The sequence below is a fragment of the Crotalus tigris genome, unplaced genomic scaffold (genome assembly GCF_016545835.1).
Source record: "Crotalus tigris isolate CLP2741 ecotype Arizona unplaced genomic scaffold, ASM1654583v1 scf7180000018916.1150873, whole genome shotgun sequence".
NCBI classification, from domain to species: Eukaryota; Metazoa; Chordata; class Lepidosauria; order Squamata; family Viperidae; genus Crotalus; species Crotalus tigris.
Genome location: NW_024097271.1, coordinates 1,004,538 through 1,031,833, shown reverse-complemented (window position 1 = coordinate 1,031,833; position 27,296 = coordinate 1,004,538). Strand labels below are relative to the sequence as shown.

At 35.3% G+C, this 27,296-nt stretch overlaps 1 protein-coding gene across 4 annotated transcripts in view; it reads left to right on the top strand.

Annotated features, from left to right (window-relative positions):
- The window catches only part of PIP5K1B (phosphatidylinositol-4-phosphate 5-kinase type 1 beta), a 91,823-nt gene extending 68,564 nt beyond the window's left edge, over positions 1-23,259 (top strand). For 3 of the 4 annotated variants that reach the window (XM_039357375.1, XM_039357376.1, XM_039357377.1), the window contains exons 8-15: positions 1,777-1,988; positions 2,629-2,712; positions 2,825-2,873; positions 3,487-3,571; positions 5,549-5,704; positions 6,403-6,547; positions 17,044-17,161; positions 22,538-23,259. In XM_039357375.1, coding sequence (XP_039213309.1) covers positions 1,777-1,988; positions 2,629-2,712; positions 2,825-2,873; positions 3,487-3,571; positions 5,549-5,704; positions 6,403-6,547; positions 17,044-17,161; positions 22,538-22,540 — 852 coding nt within the window. In that variant the 3' untranslated portion in view covers positions 22,541-23,259. The remainder of the gene's footprint in view (positions 1-1,776; positions 1,989-2,628; positions 2,713-2,824; positions 2,874-3,486; positions 3,572-5,548; positions 5,705-6,402; positions 6,548-17,043; positions 17,162-22,537) is intronic. The other variant, XM_039357378.1, reaches the window with a different exon arrangement.
- The last annotated feature ends 4,037 nt before the right edge of the window (positions 23,260-27,296 follow it).

Genomic DNA, 27,296 nt, shown 5'->3' with positions numbered 1-27,296 from the left:
TTAGGGGAATAATTGGGATGTTGCCATTGTATGGGTGAGTTTCTAATTTTGTGTTGATTTACTGTGGATGTTTTAATTGTTATGTTATATATTTTGTTGTTCCACCAACCACTAACAGTTCTTGTGATACAAGGATATCAGTCTGATAAATGAGTAATAAAAGAACAGATTACTTCCTCTCTGCTGTTGCTCACCATTCTGTGGTGTAATTGATGATCTCTTTCTCTATATATAAAGCCTGAAGAAGCGTGAATGTGTGATCCAGCTCTTATATTATTTTCCCCGTCCCCCTTCCTATCTAGTTTCCAAATTTATTCATCTGTCATTCAGAATTTTGGAGTTTTATTTATGTCTTGTGCTTGAGATACGAAATTATGCGGATTTTATCTGGAGAATTGGTTTTCAAGTTGGGGAAAAAAATAGGCACGGATTAGGATAGACAGGAATGAAATTCCAATTTATAATAATTTATTCAAAATTATTAGTAAATAGCAATCAAGTAATCATTATATGGAGTACAAAGAAAAGTAAAAGATTCCTTTTCAGCCTACATTTTTTAAACTAGGACTTCCAATATTTGGTCATTTTCTATACTTTAAATTGGGTTATAATAATAGGAAATACATACACCATAAAAACTACCGCTTTTATTCTCATGTGTCACCTCTTTCATTCCACTTATATATCATTTTTGATCCCACCCTGTGGGAGAAGGAGGTCAAATTCTCTTTTCATTAATATTCTAAGTATTAAGGGGAAGAGGAAAAGCAATTATGTCTCAAACCCTGAGGCAATTTTGTATCAGCAGGAAACTCAATATGCAGATTTTTGTTTCATAGTAGATTTAATTGATTATACCAACCCTACCTCTCAAAATATGTTGAAGAAGAAATAAGATAATGATTACTTTCCCTCCCCCCCAAAATCCAGTTAATAACCAAGTCAAATATTGTGTTATAAAACAAAGTTTTTTCAGACTTTTGAACTTCTGTATTCTGCTTTTGAAATTTAGGGGTGATTAAAAAACAAATTGTGAGAGCTCAAAACATATTGCAAATAACTATCTGAAAATATTCCATATATTTTTCTCACTCTCATGACAGAAACATGAAATATCTGTAATCTCCTTAAAGCAAGGGTCTTCAAACTTGGCCCTTTTATGACTTGTGGACTTCAATTCCCAGAATTCCTCAGCCACACACTGGCTGAGGAATTGTGGGAGTTGAAGTCCACAAGTCATAAAAGGGCCACGTTTGAAGACCTGTAGCTTAAAGTAATATATTTTACAGTAAAATTGTATTTATTACTGCATTGTATGCTTTATATTGAATTTATTTATTTTAAAGGTTTATAAATTTCATCATTTTATGTTAAATAGCATACAGTTTAGAATGGAGCTCTGTTTACTCCACTAGTCACCTGCTTCCAGTTTGACACAGAGCTACTGTGTGTTTGTTCAGTCAGCTGTGTATCTTTCTAATTGTAGTACAAGGCACCCCGCATTTTGCCACTTTCACTCTTAGATCTTGTGTGCTAAGGGCATATAAGAGCAAGAAAGCTGTAGTGGGGTTTTTTTTTTTTTTTTTAGTCATGAAGAAATCCTATTTATTCTGAGTCTGGAAAAAGAATAGTACTTAAATTTAGATGTGATCATTTTTATTGGAATATCAAATTACAATAATTCATTCTCTGTTCAATATGTTTCATTTATCTTTCTTGTAAACTCTTCTGCCCTTTGCAACATAACAGATTTCAGTCTAAAACATCTGATCCTAGGTGCTGGAAAGCTTTAAAATCATGGATTATAGTTTGTTGCTTGGCATCCACATCTTGGACAGCTCAGCAAAAGAGAGAGAGGGGGAGTTTTCTCAAAACACCTCTGATCCTAAACGCCCAGGAGGACAAAAAGTTCTTTATTCAACTGCTATGGAATCCATTCAAGGTCCAGGAAAATCAGGGGACTGTGTCATCACAGAAAATACCAATACGTAAGTCTCTCAAAACCAGCCCTTTGAAAACAAAAAGTTACTGGATGTTTTTACGTTTTTCTTCTGTTCTGTGTACCACACTTAAAAGTGGGTCAGACCATCCTTCAGTTGATGAACAATAAAAGATAAAGACAAATGGACTTTAAAAAAAAATGTTGCATGTGTACTGCTAAGAAGTATAGTACAGAGCAGATCACTTCAGCCTGTGACGCAATTGGTGGCAAAGTGTCAGGATCCCAGATAATTAGACCATGGGCTCTTAGGTCATCACCACTTCATCCCCGAAAGAGTTGGGTCCCAAAGCGATTGATTTATCCATGTACTTTATGTATACAAAATCACAGAAATACATCCTTAAATGCCTAGTATTATTAGAGCTGTGGCACAGCTGTTTGGGAAAAAAAATACACCAGGGGAAGGGATAATCTTAATTGTCAGACGTGGAGAAAAGTAGTAAAACTGAAGACGGAAAGAGACTTGCTTAAATCCATTTTTGACGATCGTATAGCCCCTACCATATGGTGCAAACCTTTTCACTACATATCTTAAGAAGGTCATTTTTAGCTGTTAATATATTTCTATGGTTACTTTAGAAAAGAGGCCTTACAATGACTTGTTATTATTTTGTTGTTTCTGTCAGAATGGGAGGCATTCCAGCTAAAAGCTACAGAGGAGAAAAACTACTGCTATTTATGGGCATAATTGATATCTTGCAGTCTTACAGGTAAATTTAAAATAATATTCATTGCTTTCTGTGCCAGGATTTAGTTAAAGTGGTATTATTGCAAGGAGAGGGATAATTGTTTATTAAACTTTTTGTGGTGTATCGTCATCAGGTTAATAAAGAAGTTGGAGCATTCTTGGAAAGCCCTCGTTTATGATGGAGTAAGTCATTTCAATGGTTTTTAGAATTATGTCAGTTGTTCATGTAAGGTGGAAAACTCCTTTTTTTGTCTCTGTTCTGTTTAGCAATAAGAGCTGCATCTATTTTGTGCATAGAGCTTTGCCATCGCTAAACAACAACATCTAGAATGTCTTTTTATTTTGGGTGTGTCAGAAACTAACAGAAGAAAATAACAACAGAGTTGGAAGGGACCTTGGAGGTCTTCTAGTCCAACCCCCTGCTCAAGCAGGAGACCCTATACCATTTCAGACGAATGGCTGTCCAATCTCTTCTTAAAAACCTCCAGTAATGGAGCATCCACAACTTCTAGAAAAAAGCCACTTTAGTAACTTTCTAGGGTTTACTGAATATGTGTTTGTTTGTTTGTTTGTTTGTTTGTGATTTAAGAAAATATCCTTCAAATTGCTTTTGTAATTTTTTTTTTAAATGGCTGCAGTATTCTCTAAGTATTATGCTACTTGATAAATTAATGGTATGCTAAAAATTTGCCAGTGAAAAGAAAACACTAAATTTTAGCTTCATGTTCTTTTGTTCTGTAGATTATAAATCCCCTCCTCTTTTCTTACTGACAAAGTTTTTTTTGTTTCTTTGTAGGATACAGTTTCAGTCCACCGACCAAGTTTTTATGCTGACAGGTTTTTAAAGTTTATGAGTACCAGAGTATTCAAAAAAAATCAGAGTAGGTACCATCATATTATGAACTAACTAAAGCCACTCTTAACTTTATCTTTTTTTCTAGAGGGCCCCCACTTGCGTGATTACTTAATCTCTGAGGTTGGACTGTCAGTATAGAATAAAATACAAGTACTATAGGCTGATGTGGTAAACTGCTACCATAGCCGTTGGCAAAAGGCCTCTGATGGTAGCTTCTTGGAAACTCCTGTTTGCTTGTTGCAAGATAAAATAGACCTTGGATTAGATGGAGCTTTGTTCTGATTAACGGGGTTCCTAAATTATATACTTAAGTTCCAGATGATGGTGTTTTCTGTTGCTCAAGTTTATAATTTCAAATTTGTAATTGTGTAAGCCTTAGGAGGGCAGTTCTGGATTATTAAACTATTCAGGACCACTGAAAATTCTTCCATTAATTTTCAAGACTTAGAGAAAACCAGGAGCTAATTAGAGTTGGTCTTCTGGGCAGTAGGTAGACAGAGATGTTTCAACAAATGATTGCCCAGCTACTGAACAGTAAGACAGATCAAAATAAAACTCAGCCACTTCAGCAGAGGTACTTATGGGTTGCAAATAAAATGTCCTTTTTGAAAGACCTATGGAACGAAGCTGGATGATGAAAACTGGAACGAAAGGAAGCATGCACCCAAGTTAATGTCATCAACTGAATGATATGTATAAATGTTTTGGGGGAAGTCAGTTCACCCTGTGGAACACACTGGAATTCTAGAATTCCTCTAAGTCACTGAAGATACATAATTCTAAGTAGTTGGACTACACACAGTCCCTTATATCTTGATTCTAGTATTTTGCAGCTGTATTTTCTTTAGTATTCTGATTATAGCATTTTGAAAGTTTGCGGTTAGAGAATTAATAGTGTGTAAACTTATTGTCAAAGCAAAAATATCTGATGTTAGCAGCGTTGACAGAGTTTCATCTGTTGGAACCATGACACTTATTTACAAATCTTGTAAAAATAGATGCTTATAATAGATATAGATATAGATGCTTATAATATTCAATGTAAGGGATATTATAAAATGTGGAAAACATTCTTGATTGTCTTTGAGATTGTTTACACACTGCACTGCATACAAGACACTATAAGAATTATCCTTAAATTCTAATGGATCCCTATGTTACTCCATGATGATTATGTGATGATATGGGCAGATATTATTCTAGTCAGACTGATAACGGAAAATAATCTCGTTCCCGCCATATCTCTGCCCTGTCTTTAATGGAGGAACATGCTTTTGAACTTAGCCTTTCTTCATTAAGCAGGAGATAAAGGTTGCCTGGGTTAAGGTTGGGCTCAAGGTCTTGTCAATATCCCTTAACATTCATTGGGCCACTCTATCCAGAGAAGCTGCACTGGTCAACCTTGTCAACCAGTACAGATACTTAGATGCAGATAACATTTCCTATTTACACAGGAACAGATGAATCCTTAAATCTCATTATAGAAAAGAAAATTGTAGTGCATCACATTAAATTACACACTGAAGTTCTTAACTCATTTTGGCTATCCCAAAAAGTGAACTAAGATTGAATTTTACTTTGGATTATACTTTGAATCTGTTTTTTCCCTTACAACATTATGTGCAAAAAAAATTTTTTTTGTCTGTACTGCCATAAAGTTGTTTCTCTTGTCCCAGATACAAAAATTGAACAAATGCTATTCATTGTTATAACTTATACTTAGCCTCTTAGTAACTCCTTGCCATTTTAAAGTTGAGTTCAAGTTTTATTAACCTATAACTAAAAGCTGCTATTTCTCAGATTTATACTGGCACATTCTCTGGATTTTTTCTGAAGACAAATGATTGTGTCATATTTATGATAATGGCAGTTATTTGAGCAATCTGTTCAAGCCTCTTTTGGGATATTCAGGGAAAGGAAGTATTTGCATAATAATGGAAAGTTGGCTATAAAAACAATCTATGTTTACATTACTTTCATTATCTCCCTTCTAAAACCCCAGTTTTGAAGTCATCTCCTTCCAAGAAACGATGCAATTCTATTGCTGCTCTAAAAGCTACATCACAAGAATATGTGTCAGTAGTTAGCCAAGACTGGAAAGATGAAAAGCATGATTTACTCACAGAAGGACAAAGTTACTATAGCCTTGATGAAGAAGGTAATTTTCAGTAGAATAAGATGCTCTAGATTCCAAAGCTAGCATTTGCCAAAAGGAAAAAGTGATAGTTTTAGAACAGGGGTGCACATTCTGGTATTCCAGAAGAATAGTAAACAACGCAACTCCCTAATTCCCTACATATGGACCTCCAGACTCCCTTCAAAAGCTGTCAGATTGATTTTAAGACTTCCGAAAAATAATATTAATTGTATTTAATTATATTTGCGTTTAATCAAATTACATTAAATTCAGCGTTTTAGGCTAGACTTGCACAGTGCTCTCAAATGAGCCCCCTGCTATGTCAACCAAAACTCTAATGCAATCCTTGACCTGAAATAATTGTACACTTATCATTTAAACAAAAGGAAAAAAAATGTTTTAAGCTTTTCTGAAGATAATAGATAATAATAGCAGATTACCTAACCCTCCCCCCCAACTTAATATGCATTAAGATTGAGCATTATCTTAAATCAAGATCTTTGGTTCAAAGGCAGAATGCAATAAGGGATTTAAAAGAAGGAAGGCACACCCAGTCACAATATTCACCCATAACTTTATAAACCCCTATTTAATGAAGCTATGGATGATCACACAAACACAGCCTTTCGGTATCTCGTTTGTGTGTTTTCACGGCAAATAAGCCCTTGATTTTTACATACACTAATTTGACTTTTTCCCCCCCTTTTTTTCGTATACAGTATTAGCCTCCCGACATCATCCAGATTTAGTGCCAAGCACAGCATCTCTGTTTGAAGCTGCTTCTTTAGCAACCACAATTTCTTCCTCCTCTCTCTACGTAGATGACCCTTATCAACATGATGGAACTAGGTTTTATTCTAACAGGTAACCTGAATATTCACTTTTTTACTACAATATGGAAGGATGGATTAAGTTTCTCCTTACCTTGCTAGGATCCCAATCAAATTACAGGTAGTCCTTGGTTTACAACCATTTGTTTAGTGCCCATTTGAAGTTACAACAGCACTGAAAAAAGTGACTTATGACTGTTTTTCACATTTATGACCATTGCAGCATCCCCCTGGTCAGGTGATCAAAATTTGACTGCTTGGCAACTGGCATGTATTTATGATGGCTGCAGTGTCCCAGGGTCATGGGATCACCTTTTACAACCTTCTGAACAGCAAAGCCAAATTCACTTAACAACCATGTTACTACCATAACAACTGCAGTGATTCACTTAACAACTGTGGCAAGAAAGTTTGCAAAATGGGGCAAAACTCACTTAGCAACTGTCTTGCTTAGCAACAGAAATGTTGAGCTCAGTTGTGTTCGTAAGTCGAGGACTACCTGTAGCTCTCATACTTTTCTCCTAGCAATCTAGACTGGAAACAGTTAATCCAAAGAATTAGTTTCTCAGAATCTGATTAATAGTTTTTATTAAAGGTCTAAGGTTACAACTCAAATGCTCCAGCAAGCACTACTCTTTCAGATGGCAAACTTTTAAGCAATCTATTGCTGCAAAACTGATTTGTTTGTTTGTGCATTCTAGGTGCAAATGAGATGAGGCATGTCTGTTTTGGTAATGTGATAGAATATGTATCTGCTGATAGTTTTGGTAATAGCTGCTAGATTTCTTATTCTCACACCGGCTTTTTAAACTCTGTAACACCTCAATCAGTGCAGATGTTGGTCCTCTCTGGGCTATTTGGAACATTATTTAAACCAGTGGTTCTCAACCTGTGGGTCGGGACCCCATTTGGGGACGAACGACCATTTCACGAGGGTTGCCAAACAACGCAGTCCGCCATTTTTTTCCCCTTTTCCTTAGCTGTGCTACTCCCTTTTATTCTATTGGCTTTTGAAAGCCAGTAGAATAGACTCTCTTGAATAGAGTCTAATTCTATTGGCTTTCAAAAGCCAACAGGAATTGTCCAGGCTGTCTCTGCCCTGCTGAGCCCGCCAAAAGTCCCATTCTGCAAATGATGCTGCACCAGTTGAGTAGTCCTCGATTTACAACCGGTTGATTAGTCCTCGATTTACGACCGGTTGGGGGCCGCAGCATTAAAAAGGTTGAGAACCACTGATTTAAACTAATCCCCACAAGTTCAAGGTATTTTTTTTCCAAATAAGTGTGCATAATACTTGCAGCCTGTGTTTTATTTTGCGCCCTGTATTGGTTAGTATCAAGTTCCCATTTTTTTCTCCTCTGTCTAGCTATTGTGCAAAGGGCTTCAGAAATCCCCTAAACTGAAAGTTAAATTTAGCCGTTATTATCAGAATAGAAAATAATTAAATAAAAAAAAGAATTGGTTGTTTATGTAAATTCTACTTGGGAACCAAGAACATTTTGCTCCATACTTTTCCTGTTCTATCGTGTGGTTCGCTGGTTGAAATGTTTAAACATTTTGGCATTTCTTGAAGTAACTGAAAACTCCGTTATCCATTTTTCCCTCTTTTCAATTTAGCTGAAGGTACTTAGAAAGTTTTGGTGTCTCATGTCAGGGTCGTCTTCAGTGACTTGAAACCTATTAAGCTGCTATGTATCCCTATTGAGAGATGAACTAACATCAGTGCCAATCTTTATCTGCTTTCATTTAAACTTGTTCTTCTAAATGCAGCAAGAATTTCTGGAAAGCTGCCTTTGAAAAGAAACAACAGTGTTAGTTTTGGATAAGGAAAAGTGGTCCAAATAAATGATATATATTAAACTATATTATTGACTTTAAAGTGAAAACTGTCTTATACTACATAATATATTATATATTACCAACATAAAATATAAAATCATATATTATATATTACCAACATAAAATAAAATATATGTAGTTAAACCCTTCTGAAGAAGCTTGGTAGAGAATAACTTCATAACTGTAACTTGTTTTCTTTATCTCACCATTTTTTTCTGAAAAAGAGGTCAACTCAAGGCAGCAAACATCATACAAACTTCTGTTTATTTCTCACAGTGGACATCTTGGCTGGTTGTTTTCACAATCAGAATTATTTTTCTTTTGTATAAAGATGGTGATGACATTCTGCCATCTATGGTAGGCAGAAACGTGGAATAATTATAATAATTCTCATCTGTTGTCTCTGTTAGTTAAAGCTGTCATTTTAAATTAAATAAAAGGAGAAATTAGAAATGGCATATATATAGAGAGAGGAATGGTGCAATGGCTCAGTCGGGCTTGTCAGTGCCACATGATGAGGTGAGTTCCCATTACTTGCCCCAGCTCCTGACATCCTAGCACAGTGGTTCTCAACCTGTGGGTCGGGACCCCATTTGGGGTCGAACGACCATTTCACGGGGGTCGCCAAACAACGCAGTCTGCCATTTTTTTCCCCTTTTCCTTAGCTGTGCTACTCCCTTTTATTCTATTGGCTTTTGAAAGCCAATAGAATAGACTCTCTTGAATAGAGTCTAATTCTATTGGCTTTCAAAAGCCAACAGGAATTGTCCAGGCTGTCTCTGCCCTGCTGAGCCCGCCAAAAGTCCCATTCTGCAAACGGTGCTGCACCGGTTCAGTAGTCCTCAACTTACGACCGGTTGAGTAGTCCTTGACTTACGACCGGTTGGGGTCGCGGTATTAAAAAGGTTGAGAACCACTGTCCTAGTAGTTCAAAAGCTTGCAAATGCGAGTAGATTTGGTGGGAAGATAACAGTGCTGTGGCATGATGTCAAGCTGGCCACATGACCATGGAAACATCTTCAGATAGGTCTGGCTCAATGGCCTAGAAACGGAGATGAGCACTGCCCTCTGAAGACTAGCGGAGGACTCCTTTACCTTTTACCTATATAAAGAGAGAATAATTAATTAATTATTACTGTATTTCCCGTAGCATGAACAGGGTCTCTATAACAGCTACTGTGGGGGTTTCACTCCTGACAGCAAGCTGAGATGACAGTCAAGCAAAGTGCCCAGAAAAGATAGTCACGCATTTGGGAGGGCTAGATGCAACATTTTGAGTGGGCCCTTGCTTCAATATCACAGTAGGTGACAGAACCAAGGAAGCTGATTTAATCTGGAAAAATGAAATACTTGGCCTTGTTTATTATTGGAATAGGAAGCCCATAGGATAATTCCCAGTCTGCAGACTACATTGGGAAATAAAAAACAGTATTTCCATATTATTGCCAAGATCACAACTTTGGTACCTCATGTAATCATAAGAATAATTATTTTGCATTCCAGAAAGCGAAAAGTTCTAACCAAATACCATTTGAGCTTATCTCTAAGCTTGTTGCCCTGGAATCTTGCTATTTTGTGGGTTCTTACAGAAATGCCTGCATATAGAAGGAATAAATCTATGAATAAGTCATAACCCCACTTCAGCACTCTGTTGCCAAACTTAAAGATTTGTAAAGTATTTTTTTTATTACAAAAGAACAAAAGTTGGTGTTAGATTTTAATTACCTTCTCCAGGAATTATATAACAGGTTTTTTTAAAAAAAAATATTAGTTTAGTTCTATATAAAATCTTGGTATAAAATCCCGCATATGTATTTTCTGTGGAATTACTGAAGCAAATCTTCTTAACATTTCTCCGTGTTAACCCCCTGTATTACATTAGGAATTCTTTAATGCAATTCTAACTTTCAGGGTGCAAAAATTCCATTTTAATATGCAAAACCTGCCACAGTTATGAATGTGCATCCGATTTGAACAAGATCCAAATATAAAACCACAAAGCCTCAGACATAATTGAATCTTGAAAAAGCAAAGCAAAAGAGCAGTTTCTAAAGTTTCAGATCTATAACAGTGATCTGTGTTGCTGTCATCTGGGTAAAAAGAAGCTACGTTCTGAAAATTCCGGATTTGCTTACCCCCCCCCCCCCCAGGCAAATATCTTTGGTGGTCTTTGTTAGGGGAAGAATTGTCCTTCACCCTACATTTCTAGAGGCTCAAGTTTATTTCCCAGCTTTTATAGCTAAATTGAACAGTCCTGTGCATACTAGCATCAGTTGTCACATAGACATTCATGAAGATTGAGAAAGTAGAAAAAGCAAAGCTGTGTCTTGGATCCAAAGTCAAACAAGCCCAAACTTGTACAGTTCCACCCAAAGTGTGTCTTTCTAGCCAAAGTGGGGATGCAGAATTATTTTCTCCTCCTACTACACTCCTAAGGGGATTATAAAGTTAAAGAACTTGATTAGCATTTTATCTACTGAAACTGGAGTTTCTTTCACTAAAGAAATTAATTAAATCGAGATAAATGCTGATGCATTTATTTTTCTCTGGCCCCACATTGATTTTCACAGTGTGGGAGGGTTCTTCAGTATTCTTCGTGCTTAAAAAGGTTTGATACCACTATTAACTGATAAATAATAGAAATTCTTGCAACTTAACAAATGTTTTATCATTTTCAGTTAAAACCCATAATTTTTAAAATAGAAAATTTTAGAAATGTTAAATACAATACAATACAATTATTAAGTTTAAAAAATTGTATAGTATAATGAATGATCAGTTACTTTGAATAAAAGGATAATTGCTGCAATCAGTTGCTCATTCTAGATCGTTTTGTGTAGATTCTCAAAACTGTCAACGGGGCATCAAGAGAATGCTTATGCTAACTTTTCTGGACCAGTTCTTGATACAAGGAATGCCAAACTCGCAATGTAGAATACGGGTGTCAAACTCGCCGCATCACGTGATGTGTTGCGATGAGCAACATAGAACATGAGAAGTGTTCTAGCTCTGGAATTCCTGTGCATTAATTTACTGAACCAATGTGTTTAGATATATTCCTTAATCAAAGTAGCTGGTATGAGCTGAAAGTAGGTACTTAACAGAAGCAACAGCAACTATATCAAGGCTCTTGCAAGGTATTTTTTTCAAATATTTAAGCCATCAGAAAGATGTTCAAACAGCTTTAGCATTCTGCAAATCAGAATAGTTCAATGACTTGTCCGTACCACAGAATACAAAACATAACATAAATTATTAAATAAGCTAGGGTTTTTAAGTGAATTTAGTTATGACACAAATAAAATAACATGAAATTACTCCAAATTGCACAAATCCTGTGGCCTGGAAAAGCAAACCTTTGAACACATTCTGTGAGGATTATTTAACACATTTCTGTCCCATTGCAATCAAACTGATTCTTGATGGTTTCTATGGAATATAAATAGAAAATAATTAAAATGTCCATGGTTCCACTTAAAAATGTATGTAACTCATGACATCAGCAAAGGCACAGTCAAAAAAAACAAAAATAAAAGTAAAGGATGACATCATACATAAACTCAGGAGAAAGTTCTCTAAAACAATTCTGTTTTCAACCTTTTTGAAAATCAGGGAAGGGTAGGCTGATCCCAGTGTTTATGCTGCCACAAAAAAGCACTGCTTCCTCAGGTCAGCCCCCCCCCTCCCTTGAAAATGTAGGGTGAAGTAGTCTCACCTTTGTTGTTCAGGTTAGTATTGCTTGGAGTAGGCAGTATCCAGTGTCCCTAATAAACATCAATAATGCAGACATGCTTCTGCCCTAACCTACATTTGGTAACATAAAAGAACCTCTAATTGCAATCCATTCCAATATAGAGAAGAATATATTGCAGTATCAGTTCCACATATTACTTCTGATAAAAACTGCAATGTTCTGCAGAAGAATAATGGAAATATAAATGTAAATTCATAGCTATAGGCTGTTCCAATGTCATAATTAACCTCGTTACTATATGTTTGTGTGTAGAATTCTCCGTATGAAGACCCATGATTTTATAATGCAGGATTCTGCAGACAGTATTTGTATGAATAGCCCGTATTTTTATTGATGTTGCAGCGCAGTTTTACTTAGCACAGCAACTTCTCAATATTCCTTGCATGCTGAAGTATATAAATAACTTAATAGGACGTTTGTGTGGCTTTTTTTGTAGCTGACAATATATCATGCTTACATAGGAAGGGTTTTATTCAGCAAAGATTCAATATTCTTGGGACAAAAAATCGTTACAAAATTGGGTATTAAAGACTCAGTGTTAGCAACAGTTAATCTTCCACCAAGTTATTTACATCATATTAGACTAAAACCACTGAAGGATTGATAGTGTTTTTTGCTTTTATCTTTATTAGGTATCAATTTAAGGGAAAAAATAGTGTGTTGTATTTTCTATGTGCAATATGCAACTGTGTGTTTGAGATGCTTCTAAAAGTCGATAATTGCAGCAAAATATATCTTTTCATGATTTCTAAATATGATTGTGGAGAGAGATTGTACCTGAATTTAGGTAACTTGCAAAAGATTCATGATGGGAACACAGGAAGTTATTCTAAGGGGAATAGATAGATTTTAGATGTTACTACAATGGTTTTGCCTGAACAGCACCATCTATACCACAAAACTGTGTTAAGTTTATTGGAAAGCAAATAATTATTTCTGCAAGGAAACATGCGGTTATTTTCAGGGCAGTGTTCTTCATCCTTCTCTTTTATGGTTTATTCTTCTTTGTTCCTTCATCATTATAGCATCCGGTTTCTTTGTAGAGTCAGCATGGGGGATGATCAAAGCCATGTGAGGCAAGAAAGCGACACTAATTTGAAGCTAGGGGCCAGTACGATGGTGCCCTTGAGAACAGGTGAGATCAAGATAGGTGGATGGTTTTAAAAGGAGTGCCAAAAAGTCATTTGAAGAATGAGGTGTTTTCAGCATTTTGAAAAATATTTCCCAAACCCTCTGATTTTATATTTCCTTCATTTCAGCAGAACATCAATTTTCAAGGTTTTCTGGGAAAAGCAATCATTAGCAAGCTATTGTCAAGAGGAAGAAATAAAAATAATAATCTTGGAAGAGCCAATTGACATTAGTGTAGAATTACTATCTTGTCTTAGCCATGTCCTGGAAATATACATGGGCATTTTGTTAGTTAAACTGAACTGAATTGGATGGATTTGATAGTGTTAAATGTTGTAAGAACCAGTAGTAATTTATGTCTTGCCATAATGTGCAAGATTTATTTGCATGATGTAATGGAATATATATTTACATGATGTGATGGAATTCACACTAATTTACCATGCAAATTTAAATTCTGTAATTGAACTCTATGAACATGTCTGCTATAGATAACAATGCCTAGATATTATCCATTGGGTTTTTTAAAATCTAATTTGGCACTCCTTATAATTCATCTATTTTGATCTCACTTGTTCTTAAAAGAAACATTATAGTGGTTCCTAAGTTCAAATTAGTGTTACTTTCTCGCCTCACATGGCTTTCATCATGATCTTATCTAATCCTCCTACCAAAAAAAAAAAAAAAAAGTAAAGGAGTCTCTGCAGATTTTACTCCGCTAGTTCTTGCCGACTATAGAGTGCAGTGCTCATCTCCGTTTCAAGGCCTTTGAGCCAGTGCTGGCTAAAGACATTTCCGCGGTCTTGTGGCCAGCATGACATCATGGAGTGCTGTTACCTTCCCACAAAAGTGGTACCTATTTATCTACTCAAATTTGCATGCTTTTGAATTGCTAGGTGGGCAGGAGCTGGGCCGAGGACGGGAACTCACCCCATTGCGTGGCGCTCAGGTCTCAAGTCTGGGGTGTTGGGTTTCCATCCAACAAGCCCAGCTGAGCCACTGTGCTTCCCTCCTCCTACAAAGGAGTACAACCAATTTCTCTTGGAAATGTATTTCCAGACTTACTAAGCATACTATTTAAAATAAGGAACCAATAATAATTATAATTCAAATTAAGAATATCTGTCTATCATTTATATCTTTGACTATGTGTATGTGATAAACTAAATACACTTGACTGTAAGAATTAATTTTGATCAATGTATGCTTGGAATAGACAGAAGGTCATGGCGAATAGCAGTGCTAAAATCCTGTGGGTCTTCCAAATCTAGATAGGCAGGTACTGGCAACTCAAGCAGACATTGTGGTACTAGACAAGGACTAAAAGATAGTGTTGGTGATAGATGTAACAGTGACAGCAACATCAGGAACAACCAGTATTGGAGAAGTACCAGGTCTGAAGGACAAATTGGAGGAGATGTGGAAAGTAAAGGCCAAAGTGTTCCCAATGGTTGTAGAGCACTTGGGACTGTGGTTCCTAAGCTGGAAGAATGACTTCAACAGATCCCAAAGAGAACATCAGAACTCTTTGCCCAGAAGAGGGAAGTGCTAGGAACAGTTAACATGCTGAACCCGAAAACTCCCAAGCCTATGGTAGAGCACCCAAGATTGAGAAAGATACATACAACCCATAAGGCCATTTTAAAAATAGCTTCATATCTCCCTTAACTGTGAGATGGCTATTTAATTTATTCATAATATATTGAGTTTCTTAATGGAGCTGTTTAGAACGAAATTTACAAACGACTTTAGGATTCTTGAAATAGAAATTCCTATTTGGATTGACCATCATCTTTAAAGCTACACATAGCAGAACATAGGATATAACCAGCAACAGCATCAAATCTGCCCATCCAGTTTAATCATCTAGAGAATGTCTATTGAGAGTTCCCCATAAGAAATATGTGCAGTCCCCATTGGGGCTTTACTTAGGTGGATTTTGACTACGCCTCTTTTGATTGAAGATATCTATCATAAGCTTTGGTTTGGGTTTTATTGCCAAGATAATGTTTTTCTTTTTTGCTTGTTTTAATATTCACTCATAGCCTTTGGGGATTGGGACAAATTATAATAATTGTTAAATAAAAGTTTTTAAAAAGGTCCAGCACCATGTAGTTTTTAAGAATGAATTAGAACTGTGAAGGCCCACTCTGAGGATTTATTGAGTGATCCTAAGTAACTTAGGATGAGTCTTTAGCTCATTGTTGTATGGGAAAATGTGGAGACAAGAGAGTTGTGGCTTCTTTTGGGGAAAAGTGGGATAAAAAAAAATGAATGTAACTGCTGCTGCTGATGCCATAATTAAGGTGGGACTGATTACATTCTCCCAACCCTTTTAAGACATGTCTAGGGTATTAGGAAGCTAATGAATAAATAATCTAAAATGCCTAAAACCAATAATTCGCAATAAACTTAAAAGTCAGGCCAACATTTATAGACAAGACATCCAGCAGAGAGCAGCCGAAAAAGCTAAATCTTCAACAAACAAGGGCAAATCAGAAACGTGGTGGAAGGCAAGCAATATCTCTAGCAAAGCCTGTCTGGATAATGGTTTCTAATGCCCACTTGTGCCACAGTTATCAGCTTTTACCCCTGGGAAATTAAAAAAAAATTAGGCATGCCCTGGATCATTGGATCTGAGCCTATGAACCCTAACTTTCTTAAGGCATGGTTGAAGCTTTGGTCTGCTCTAGTGATGTGTACATGAATAAGAATCTTGCTTTAAGCCACAATAATTTATCTGTGAAGTCAAACTAGTCTTGTGGATATAGAACTGCCTGAGCTGCCTTCATAAGTGTGTATATATTACATTATGGGAGTACTTCGCTTCCTATTTTGATAGAAGGAAAACTACTATACAGCCTTTAGGTTTTTATGGAAATGTTACTGTTTATTTTTCTTTCTTTGAATTACTAATGGTTCTAAAATCTGTGCAAAAACACATGAATAAACTCTTTAATGTTACAGATTATTTAGTCACAGCTGTAATAATATATTTATAGCATGAGATGAATAAAACAGGAAAAGCTACAACATATCACTCACTCTGGAACCTGGCTCATTCTGTGGGTGTATCAGGTTTTGCTTTTCCTGTTTCTAAATAACCATAATAAATTAACAGCTCCTAGGTTGTGTGTGTGGATGTTGTGTGTATAAACAGACGAAGAATGTAGAAATGCCTTTAGGCTGATGACTTCTGGAAATCATGGTGTATAAATACATGAAGTTTATTTATGACACTGCCAACAACAATTTATACATGACCAGTTGTTTTTGTAGCATTGCAATATAATGAGGATATATAATTAAGTGGAGACTTTTTTTTATTATCCAAAAGAATATTTCTGTTGTTCCTGTTAAGTATTTTAATATAATGCATGCTAGGAATATATAGCAAAATCACAATTCAGGAGATTGTGTCTCTAGAGAAAACGCTTGAGAACAGCTCAGCAGCACTCATAGAAATCTTCATAGCCACAATTGTATTTTGCTAATCTCCTAGCATTCTTCTTCCTAGGGTCACCCCATAGCAACTAGAGGTTCCTTCTTATGATCTTTCCTTCATGCCCTTCATAACTTTTCTTCTCCTTCAAGTAGCAACCAGGGTATTGTAGCTTTGAGGCCTGGCAAGTTACTGGATGCCAAAGGGCTTGGTCTTTGATTAAGTAATATTTTGGTAGAGTTGCATGGCAACCCAGCATTAAGCAGAGCTTGACAAATATGTAGAAAGCTCTTTAAGAGGCCAGGAAAGGCCAAAACAGTTCTTCATTTTATGAGTGTTCATTGTATCTTCTTTTCCCATCCAGTAAGGGGTTGCCTTCAAGTTCAACGTTCACTTTAGAAGACAGTGCCATCTGCTTGACTTCAGAACAGAGCACGGTGGAAACTGAGACTGATAATGCCTCTGTCCTGGATGTATATTTAGTAAGTTGTCCAAATCATGTTAGTAGTGTTTTGATTACATTTTTAAAGCATTTACGTTTCAACTTAACTTTGAATCATTGTGTGTTGTAATCTGCTCATAGTATAGTGTAAATATTTCATTCCATAATCTGGAAAATGTAAAGTATTTGCCAAGCTATCTCTTTATATTTTCACAACATTGATAATGTAGGATGCTCTAACTTTGAGGACCTGCATACATAATGTTTATGTCCTTGTTTGATAACGGGTTTATTTTTTAGCTCAGGAAATGGTTTTCAAGTAAAGCATTAGAGTTTTGCAGAACCATGGGTGAATCCATTTTCCACAAGTGGGAACTCTCAGTTTATCCCACCACACAATTCTTGTCTCCTAAGCACTTCTGAGTCTTTGTGTTTCAAGGATCTCAGTAATGAAGACGACCATGGGCCATCTGGGAAGTGTCTCTGATCATTGGGGGGGGGGGTAATCTTTTCATCTCTTTTGTAGCTGTGGTGGAACTAGCAGATTGGTTATTCTTACGGGTTATTCTGTTAATTTCCAAGAGCCTTTCATTGCCATTCGCATATTCATTAAAATAGATCATGTTTGGGAAAACTACTACCTCAAGAGTAAGTGTTTCTTGACACTAATGATTATATTTTAAGAAATAAAATATACCTTTTTGGAGGAAAAAAAAAAACACAATACAGATTTAAGGGAAGAGGAAGCTTCTGGCAACTGCCTGTGTCAACACTGCCTCTATATTCAACATGGCAGATGTCAGGACATTTGAACCCATTTTTAATTTTTATTAACCATAACAGTTTCCTGCAGGGGAACTGTAAAAATATAGCATAATACAGCCTTCTGCTCAGGAAGTTTTTCTTCAGTGTTTTAGTTTTGACTGATTGTAACTACCATACTCAGAATAAATACAGTTTGTTACTTAGCTGCAAATCCATTCTATCAGCTACTTTAATTTGGGACTTCTCTTAGAGAGTGTGTGTGTGTGTGTGTGTGTGTGTGTGTGTGTGTGTGTGTGTGTGTAAAACTGAGTAAAAGCATTTCTTGTTTGTTGCATGAGAAAGAGAGAAAAGGTCATTTTTATGTTGATATGCGCTGAAAGGCCTATGTTGATACTTCAGTGTTTCATCTTGAGAAGCAAACTCAAGAGTTTGTGTGAGTGACTTACTTTTGAGACTAAACACAGCAGCCTCTTCTTGAGTCAGAGTTTTCAGCAAAGCAACAAAAAGTGGAAATCACCAATAAGCAGTCTTTGTTTTTGCTCTTTTGTCCAAGTGTTAGCATTCATATACACAGGCACCCTAGTTACTCTGAGTGAAAAGCTTGATCCGAGCAGCCAAGATTCTGTTTAGAAATCTTTGCTTTCATTTTGAAGCAAAACATTATCCTAAGATGATTTAGTATCTTTTTATTTTGACTCTCTGAATGCATGAATACAAAATAATTCACAGTAAATTCAAGGCATATAGTAGTAGAGAAAGAACATGAAGTAAAAAAGCTGAATAAAACGAGTCAAAAATTCAATACCATTAGATACGTATGGCCAAACATAGAAACTCAGGGGGCCTTTTTATCAAGTTCTGTCATCATTGGCTGTGGTATGCATCACTACTGGAGGTATTGATAACCAAATAATAATGAGTAGCTTTCAAATAGAGTTGATTCCTGGCGATTCCTGGCTATATTCTCTGAACAGTTTTTCAAGCTGGTCCTTTGTGGGATAAGGTCAAATCGTGCATGCGTCAAATCTAATAATTTCATTGCAAGTATAGAATAATTCAGTTGTAATTATAACCATCAACCTCTTTATCAGTTATTTTGCAAGATTAAAATTAGTGTTGCAGCTATTTTGTGAAGTGAATATTATAAGGCTGTTTTCAAAACTAGAACCTTCTAAAAATCTAAGTCTTCAAAGAAACAGTAAACAAGTTGCATGTTAAACACAACGCTGCCACCTATTGCTGATAAAATAGCACAGGCATCTTTTATTTGACTTGATCTGTCGTTCCTATACAGGTAGGTACAAAACGTCTAACTTACTGTTTGCCCGGAGAGTTCAGAACAAAGCAACAATGTACTGCTACTTATTCCAATGAATCAGTTTCATAAGTTCAGGGTTTTTTTTTAAAAAGTATTTTTTAATTTGTAAATGTAACTGCACTACGGTAGTCCTCAAGTTACGACCACATTTGAGCCCAAAATTTATGTTGTTAAGTGAAACATTGGTTAAGTGAGCTTGCCTCATTTTACGACTTTTCCTGCCACAGTCGTTAAGTGAATCATTGCATTTTTACATAAATATCATGGTTGTTAAGTGAATCTGGATTCCCCATTGTCTTTGCTTGTCAGGAGGTCGCAAAATCTGATCAGGTGACCCCAGGACACTGCAACCGTCACAAATATGAACCAGTTGCCAAGCATCTGAATTTTGATCACGTGACCCTGGGGGAGCTACAATGATCGTAAATGTGAAAAACGGTCATAAGTCACTTTTTTCAGTGCCGCTGTAACTTTGAATGGTCACTAAATGAACCATTGTAAGTCGAGGACTACCTGCATGATTGTTCTCCATATAAAGCTTTTTATACCTTTTAAACGTAAAACAGTTGTCTGTTTTATATTTAAATGGGGCAAAATATGGGTTTATAATTTTCAGTTTTCAAGCATTAATTACCAACATGATCTGCTAGTTTTATAACCTACTAACACAATTCCAGCTGTCTTGGCCTTCATATAGGTGATATAAAAGTAAGAACTCCAACCCTAAACAACATCAGTAAAAACAGCATAATACACAAATCTATTAAAGCTAGGTGCCCCTAAAAATGTAGAATTCTGTTAGTGTTAATTATAGAGTCATCAGCAATATAAGTAACGGAATAGATTGGCGAAGCTATCAGTACCCACATCCAACTAATAAGGCCTTAGATTTGAACAGTAAAACAGCTTCATTTTCTTTCGTATATAATAAGAAAATTCTCTCTTTGTCTAATTCCTTTCCTTGCCCATTAATATATATATTCTCACTCAGGGCTTTCCAGGTTTCATTACTTTCTCCTTTATATATATTTTAGTTTCACAATCTCCAGGAAAAGCTGAGATAAAAAATCTAGATTGACATGCGTTTTCAGATATATATCTCAGCAGCCTCTCTAAGATAGAAAGGCTCTTTAAATCAGTGGTTCTCAACCTTTTTAATGCCGCGACCCCCAACCGGTCGTAAGTCGAGGACTACTCAACCGGTCGTAAGTCGAGGACTACTCAACCGGTCGTAAGTCGAGGACTACTCAACTGGTACAGCACCGTTTGCAGAATGGGACTTTTGGCGGGCTCAGCAGGGCAAAGACAGCCTGGACAATTCCTATTGGCTTTTGAAAGCCAATAGAATTAGACTCTATTCAAGAGAGTCTATTCTATTGGTTTTCAAAAGCCAATAGAATAAAAGGGAGTAGCACAGCTAAGGAAAAGGGGAAAAAATGGCGGACTGCGTTGTTTGCCGACCCCCGTGAAATGGTCATTCGACCCCAAATGGGGTCCCGACCCACAGGTTGAGAACCACTGCTTTAGATACTGAAGTCTAATACTGAACTGATTTTTTGAAAGACATTTAAAATATTGATACCCTACCTGACTTTACATATCTGAGTTTGCAATACAGTGTATTGTGCATTACTTGAAGGATACTCCAATCTATTCAGTACTTCCATTGCTAATGGCTGTATAATTAACTTAAGCACAATTCTCTATTTTTAGGGGCTTTATGAAGTGGTTTTCACAGATTTATGTATTGTGTTGGTTTTTAAATGTTTTAATTGTTGATTGGGAGCCACCCAGAGTTCAGCATAAGATGGGTAGCTATATAAATTTATTTAAATAAATAAAATATCTTTAACCTCCCCCATGAGTTAGGAATGCATTTTCTCTTAATAGTACTACTACATCTGAAGGGTGTCAGGCTGGGAAGGGTTTTTCTAGTGTATTGAGTATCACAATACTGCTATTCATGTGTAGTTACTAAATAATCTGTTATGTAGTAGTATCATCAATATCTCATATATTATCTAATTATGTTGCACATTATGTACTATGTGACTCATGCCAGGAACCATGAATGGTTACCAACATTTTCAGTATAATTGAGTATAATTTATAGTTGCTGGGTACATTTTTTTTTTTTTTTTTTTGAGCAGCATTAGATTTCCAACGTGTCTCCTAACATTTACTTTTCTGTTAATGTAGTTGGATTGATTCTACCACAAATACTAAGTTCATTTAAGGCTATAAAAATAGCTTGATGGGGTTTTGGGGGGAGATGTTGTTTTGTTGTTTGTGTTAGTTTGTAAGATTTTTTTTTACATAACGTTTTAAATAGCATCACAATTTTTTAACAAATACTAGAAGTCTGTGCAAAATTTAATTTAAAACTGAATATGTTAATATAGTTCATACCAATGTGACAAAATTAATGTGAAATCATATAGTAAAATGTTTCGACCTCACAGAGTTTAAGTTTAGTACAATAAGCTTTGTCTAAAGCAGAAGAGAAACATTGGTATTGTTAAAAATAGATGGAGAAGAACCACCTTGGAAGTCAGACTTTCTAATGGTTTTAATTCTGATGGTACAGGTGATATTATATTGTGGTCCCACAACCAGTCCTCCCAGGAGTAGGGCAGTACTGTCCTTCAACTCAAAGATACTACCTTCCTGAAATAGACAAGCATGTTTTTCTAATAGTGTATCACACGAAAAAAGAATGATATCTTTATCAGTTTGATATTGAGTGACTTTCATTTTTTACCAAATAGTTTTCTACTATAGGCAACATGTTTTTATTTTATTATTAGTGTATATTTTTGTTTCTAAAGATTGAATATAGGGCAAGATAATTTATTACAGGAAGCCTTTTTTTTTCAGTGTGTATCCCTCTGTGTACTCGTTAACCTGAAATGGCTGCAGACTTTGTCACATGTAACAGAATTGGAACAACCACTGAAAAAGAGTGAGCGACAAGGAGAGAAAAGGAAGGCAAATATACATATAATTGAGAACAGAGCATAAAAACATCCCAAATATTATTATTGTGCCAGTGGAGTTTTAACTGTCAAAGTATTACTCAAAAATTAGTTTCTAATGTGTACCATTTTGTGTTTTTAGAAGAAGAATAGATTGCAGCAGGTAGCTGTCATTAATGTATAATAAATATACAGTATTAAAACACGGTGTGGTTAACTATAGAAAAGCTGATCTATAACTATCTTAAGACAAAAAGCAGTGCACAAAGGCAGCAAAACATTTTACAGCCTTACATGTGTAAGAAAATGGATTCCTGAATTTTGTTCTTTTGTAAAATGTTTTCTTTTCTTTTTACAGTAACAGAAGATGAAAGAAAACGAGCATATTTTAATAAATGCACTTTCTGCACTCCAGATTTATGTGGAGAATTTTTTGTTCAGCCTGGTAAACAAAGTCTTAATCATCAGAGCTCTACAGAAATCATCAAAGCGGCTCATGAACTGTAGACATCCCACCCTAGACTCAGCAGATGAAATGGGAAACATTCCACAATTAATCATGGCCTGCTGTTGCCTGCTCAACTGTGAAGCCTTGCCTCTTCCATCCTTTTAGCTGCTACTCCTACTTTCCTATTGTCTTTTTAGGAGTTGAAGGTGGTATTTTCACTTGCATGTATTCAGTGATCATGGACAGAAATATCTAATCCTCCTTTCCTATTTAAAGAGCCATCTTCACAATGGTGACTATTCTATAAATCAGTTCTGCTTTTCTCCCCTTCCCCCAGAATTATGATTGCTCATCTGTTAATTTCATACAAGAGTTTAGTATGTCTGCACATAACTTTATGGAAACTATCTTCTATAAAGAAATTTTCACTGTTTATTAGTGAAATAAAGAAGCTATTTATAACAAAGCCTTATGTTTGTGTACATATATTGTCTTTGAAATATTTGTGATTAGATATATTGCTTGTAAAGGATAAATTACATAATTTATTTAGTATATTCTACTGTAAACTATAGTTTTATTGACAAATAAAGTATTTTGTTCTCAAAATAAATATTGCTGAAAGTATTTAAACTTAATGGATGTCTTTATTTGTATCAAATTCCATTTTTTTTAGGCTGCTATGGTACGTTAAGTGGGATGAGAGGGGAATTTACATAATCTGCTTTTTACACAGAATATGATTGCAAAGTGGGATGCTAAACCAAAATAAATATAAGGAACGGTTGCTGGAATTGAGTATGTCTAGTTTAACAAAGAGAAGGACGAGGGGGGGACATGATAGCAGTGTTCCAATATCTCAGGGGCTGCCACAAAGAAGAGGGAATCAAGCTATTTTCCAAAGCGCCTGAAGGCAGGACAAGAAGCAATGGGTGGAAACTAACCAAAAAGAGAAGCAACCTAGAACTAAGGAGAAACTTCCTGACAGTTAGAACAATTAATCAGTGGAACAGCCTGCCTCCAGAAGCAGTGAATGCGCCAACACTGGAAGTTTTTAAGAAGAAACTGGACAGCCATTTGTCCGAAATGGTATAGGGTTTCCTGCCTGAGCAGGGGGTTGGACTAGATGACCTCCAAGGTTCCTTCCAACTTTATCATTATTATTATTATTAAATAAGATTTCATGTTTTATTTGTCATGGAGAAGCCAATATGTAATTGACATTCCATTTGAGGAAATAATAGGACTTTAATTAATCTTAAATAAACCAACACAAATTTCAGATGCAGCTTAGGAATCTGGACAGTGAAATACAACATTTTTAAAAAATTTAAAAATGGCATTTAAAAATGTATGGAAACACACAGGATTGCTATGTTTGTAATGTGCATTCCAGAATTAGGCAGTTTTTATACATCATGCAAATATGGCCTAGACAAGTTTTTCTTCCTAGCTACAATACCTCAAAAACAATATTTATGGAAGACTACTGGGAAATATAAAACATGAATCAGTAGAACAGATTGTGTGTAACCTTTTCTCCATGGCACTTTGAACTCTATTATTTATGGCTTAGAAAATATTCTTTCACGGTAAGTGGAAGAATTCCTGATTTCTCTAACTGAAATCTTGTCTTGCAAGCCAGCTTTATGTTTGCTTATTTCTTCCAATATGTATTTATGCATAAATACATTATTTAAAAGCTTACATTAAGTATGTAAAGGCTCGGGTTTGCTTCCTAGTACATGGAATTTAAGCTTGTGGGAAAAGTATCAGCAAAACCATACCTGATACTGCATTATCATAAGATTATTCTGATCTAAAAATCCTAAAAATATATATAATTATGCACTAATATATCACACCTTTATTTTCTAATTCTATTTTTCTATGAGCCCTGGTGGTGCAATGGTTAGAATGCAGTATTGCTGGCTAATTCTGCTGACTGTCAGCAATTCGATTTTGACTGATTCAAGGTTGATCCAGCCTTCCTTCTCTCCGAGCTTCGTAAAATGAGGACCCAGATTGTTGGGGGCAATATCTGATTCTATAAACCACTTAGAGAGGACTGTAAAGCTTTACGAAGCAGTATATAAGTCTAAGTGCTATTTCTATTACATAAGGATTCTTGCCATGGATTGCAGAGAAAACAACACTTTTTTATTATATAACAGCTTTAGACATTAGCATTATCACAATTCCTTATTTCATCTATCCTTTTTAAACCTCCTTGGTCTGGCCGTACTGTTTGTTAGGATTTATAGAACTATATTACATCCTTCCCTTTGTTAGATAAAAACAAATTCTGGCTTTATTGAACGGTTCTCTATGGTTTCGTTTAACATGCTAGTTTCTCAATTTGTATCCTCATCTGCCTCTTCTATTATGCTGTTCCAAATGTACAGTGCATTCAGAAAGCTTCCAGACTCCCTTCACTTTTGTCAATGCTGTTATGCTGCAGCCTGATTCTACAGTTGTTGAAATTCATTTTTTTTTCTCATTAATCTACACTCAGTACCTCATAATGACAAAATGAAAACAGAATTGTAGAAACGTCCAACAACTAGAATCAGGCTGCAGCATAACATTGACAAAAGTGAAGGGGGACTGAATACTTTCTAAATGTACTGTATATAATTCAGAATGCACAGCTTCTATTATGGCATAAAAGTATATGTCTCAAGTTCTGTACAATTTGTTTAGTTTAATACACTACAATGGAAGAACAGGAATGGATTTCTCCCACAGAACAAGTACAGGAACAAATTCTTTATATGTTACAAGCGATTATCCAAACTCTTTGTATGCAAGCTCAAACTATGACTTCAACTTTCAACTAAAGAATCATCTATACAGAATTCTATAGAAAAAGGGAAACAACCAAATGCTGTGATAGAAGATTTAGATAATAAATACAAACAATGGAAAACACAAAAAGGAAACTGATAATAGAGAACAAGGAAAGGACTTTTCTTATAAACCAGAAGGAATTTGAAGATAAAAAAGAAAAACAGATGAAAGATAAGATAAATACTTTGGGACAACTGCATCGAAATGGAAAAATAAAGAGACGATCTGCTAAATCAGCTAGCCCTCTTAAGAAAACAACAATGGAACACCCTTATCAATATCAAACAATAGTCACAACAATACAAGGAGATCTTTTTGATGATTTAAAAGTGAAGATACGAAAGATGATTTGGCAGAGGAAAAAAGCTAGAATAAGACTGAAAGGGATTGGGGTTTTGATCTATACATGATATTTAAAATAGAATATATCTAAATGGATAGAATATATATTTTGAACATAAGATATTGTAATGATTTGAGATAAAAAAATTGGTTTTATAAAATCTAGAAATATAAATATCGAAATAAGAATGTTATATTGTCTTATTAGTTTGTTAAGATATATGGTAGAGCTTACATATAAGGTTTGTATTTTAAATATTAGACTATATGAGGAATGGTGATAAAGGAATTGTTCTTAATTAAAATTTGGAAAAAAAATAAATATTAAACGTTAAATTAAAATATTAAGGGAAAATTAATCGCCAGGTTATTGCTTTGCTAAAAGTTTGAATGTTTATAGATAACTAAGACTTCAATTTAAGATATTGTCATGAGTTGAGACACAGGACAAATAAAACTTAGAAGTATAAATACTAATAATTAAATTCGTATATTGGCTTGTGGTATAAATGCTGATGTTTATTTATTTATTTATTTTCTCTTTTTCTGGAAAGGAAGAAAGGAAGGAAAGAGGAAAAGAAAAAAAAAATATTAGCCCTAAATATGAGATAGGAGACTGAGAAATTGGAATCATTTAAAATCTGGAAATATAAAGATTAAACGTTAAATTTAAATATCAATGCGAAATTAAAGTTAAGAAAAACTTATTAGGTTATTGTCTAAAAGATGGAATGTCAAATTAATTAAGATAGGTATAGACTGAAGATTACTGATGAATACTAGAAAGGCATTTTTTGTTTCATTGATAGAATAAGAACTGTATTGATCTGAATATGACAGTAGAGTTTATGGGGGAAAGAGAGGGAATTTGTTGTTGTAATACTTTGAGATTTGTACTGATGATATTCAAATGTAATGGAATTACAGTGCTCAACCGCCACGCTACTTTTCAAATATGTAAATGTAATATTGGAAAATTAATTAAAAACTTGGGGGGGAAAAGAAGACTTTACTATTAGCTGGGTCTTATGCTCTATTATAAATGTATCATTGTGACATACTATAAATATAGATGAACCCAGGTGAGAACTAGACCAGGTGTTCTCTACTCATTGCTTGGGAAAAGATCCTCAGGGGAAAAGAGGTAGGAATGGCTAGGAGGATATATTAAACTCTTGGCCTGATGCATGGTTCTTTGGGAGACTCTGACAAGGTATTTAAGCCAGTCAGACTATTTACAAAAAATAATAATAAGCACTCATCATTTAAATAATTGCTTTCTCTGTACAGTAAGCATTTTATTTTTATTTTTAAAAAAAGCTGATTAAAGGAGTCAAGAATTCCACTTATCCTATTTTATTTTCAAGAACTATTTAAGTGCTGAACTGAAACCCTACCTGTCCAATCCCGCATTTTAAGCTGTGTAATTGGTTTTGGCAGCAGCCAGACAAATTTGTTTGGGTGTCAAAGCAAACCA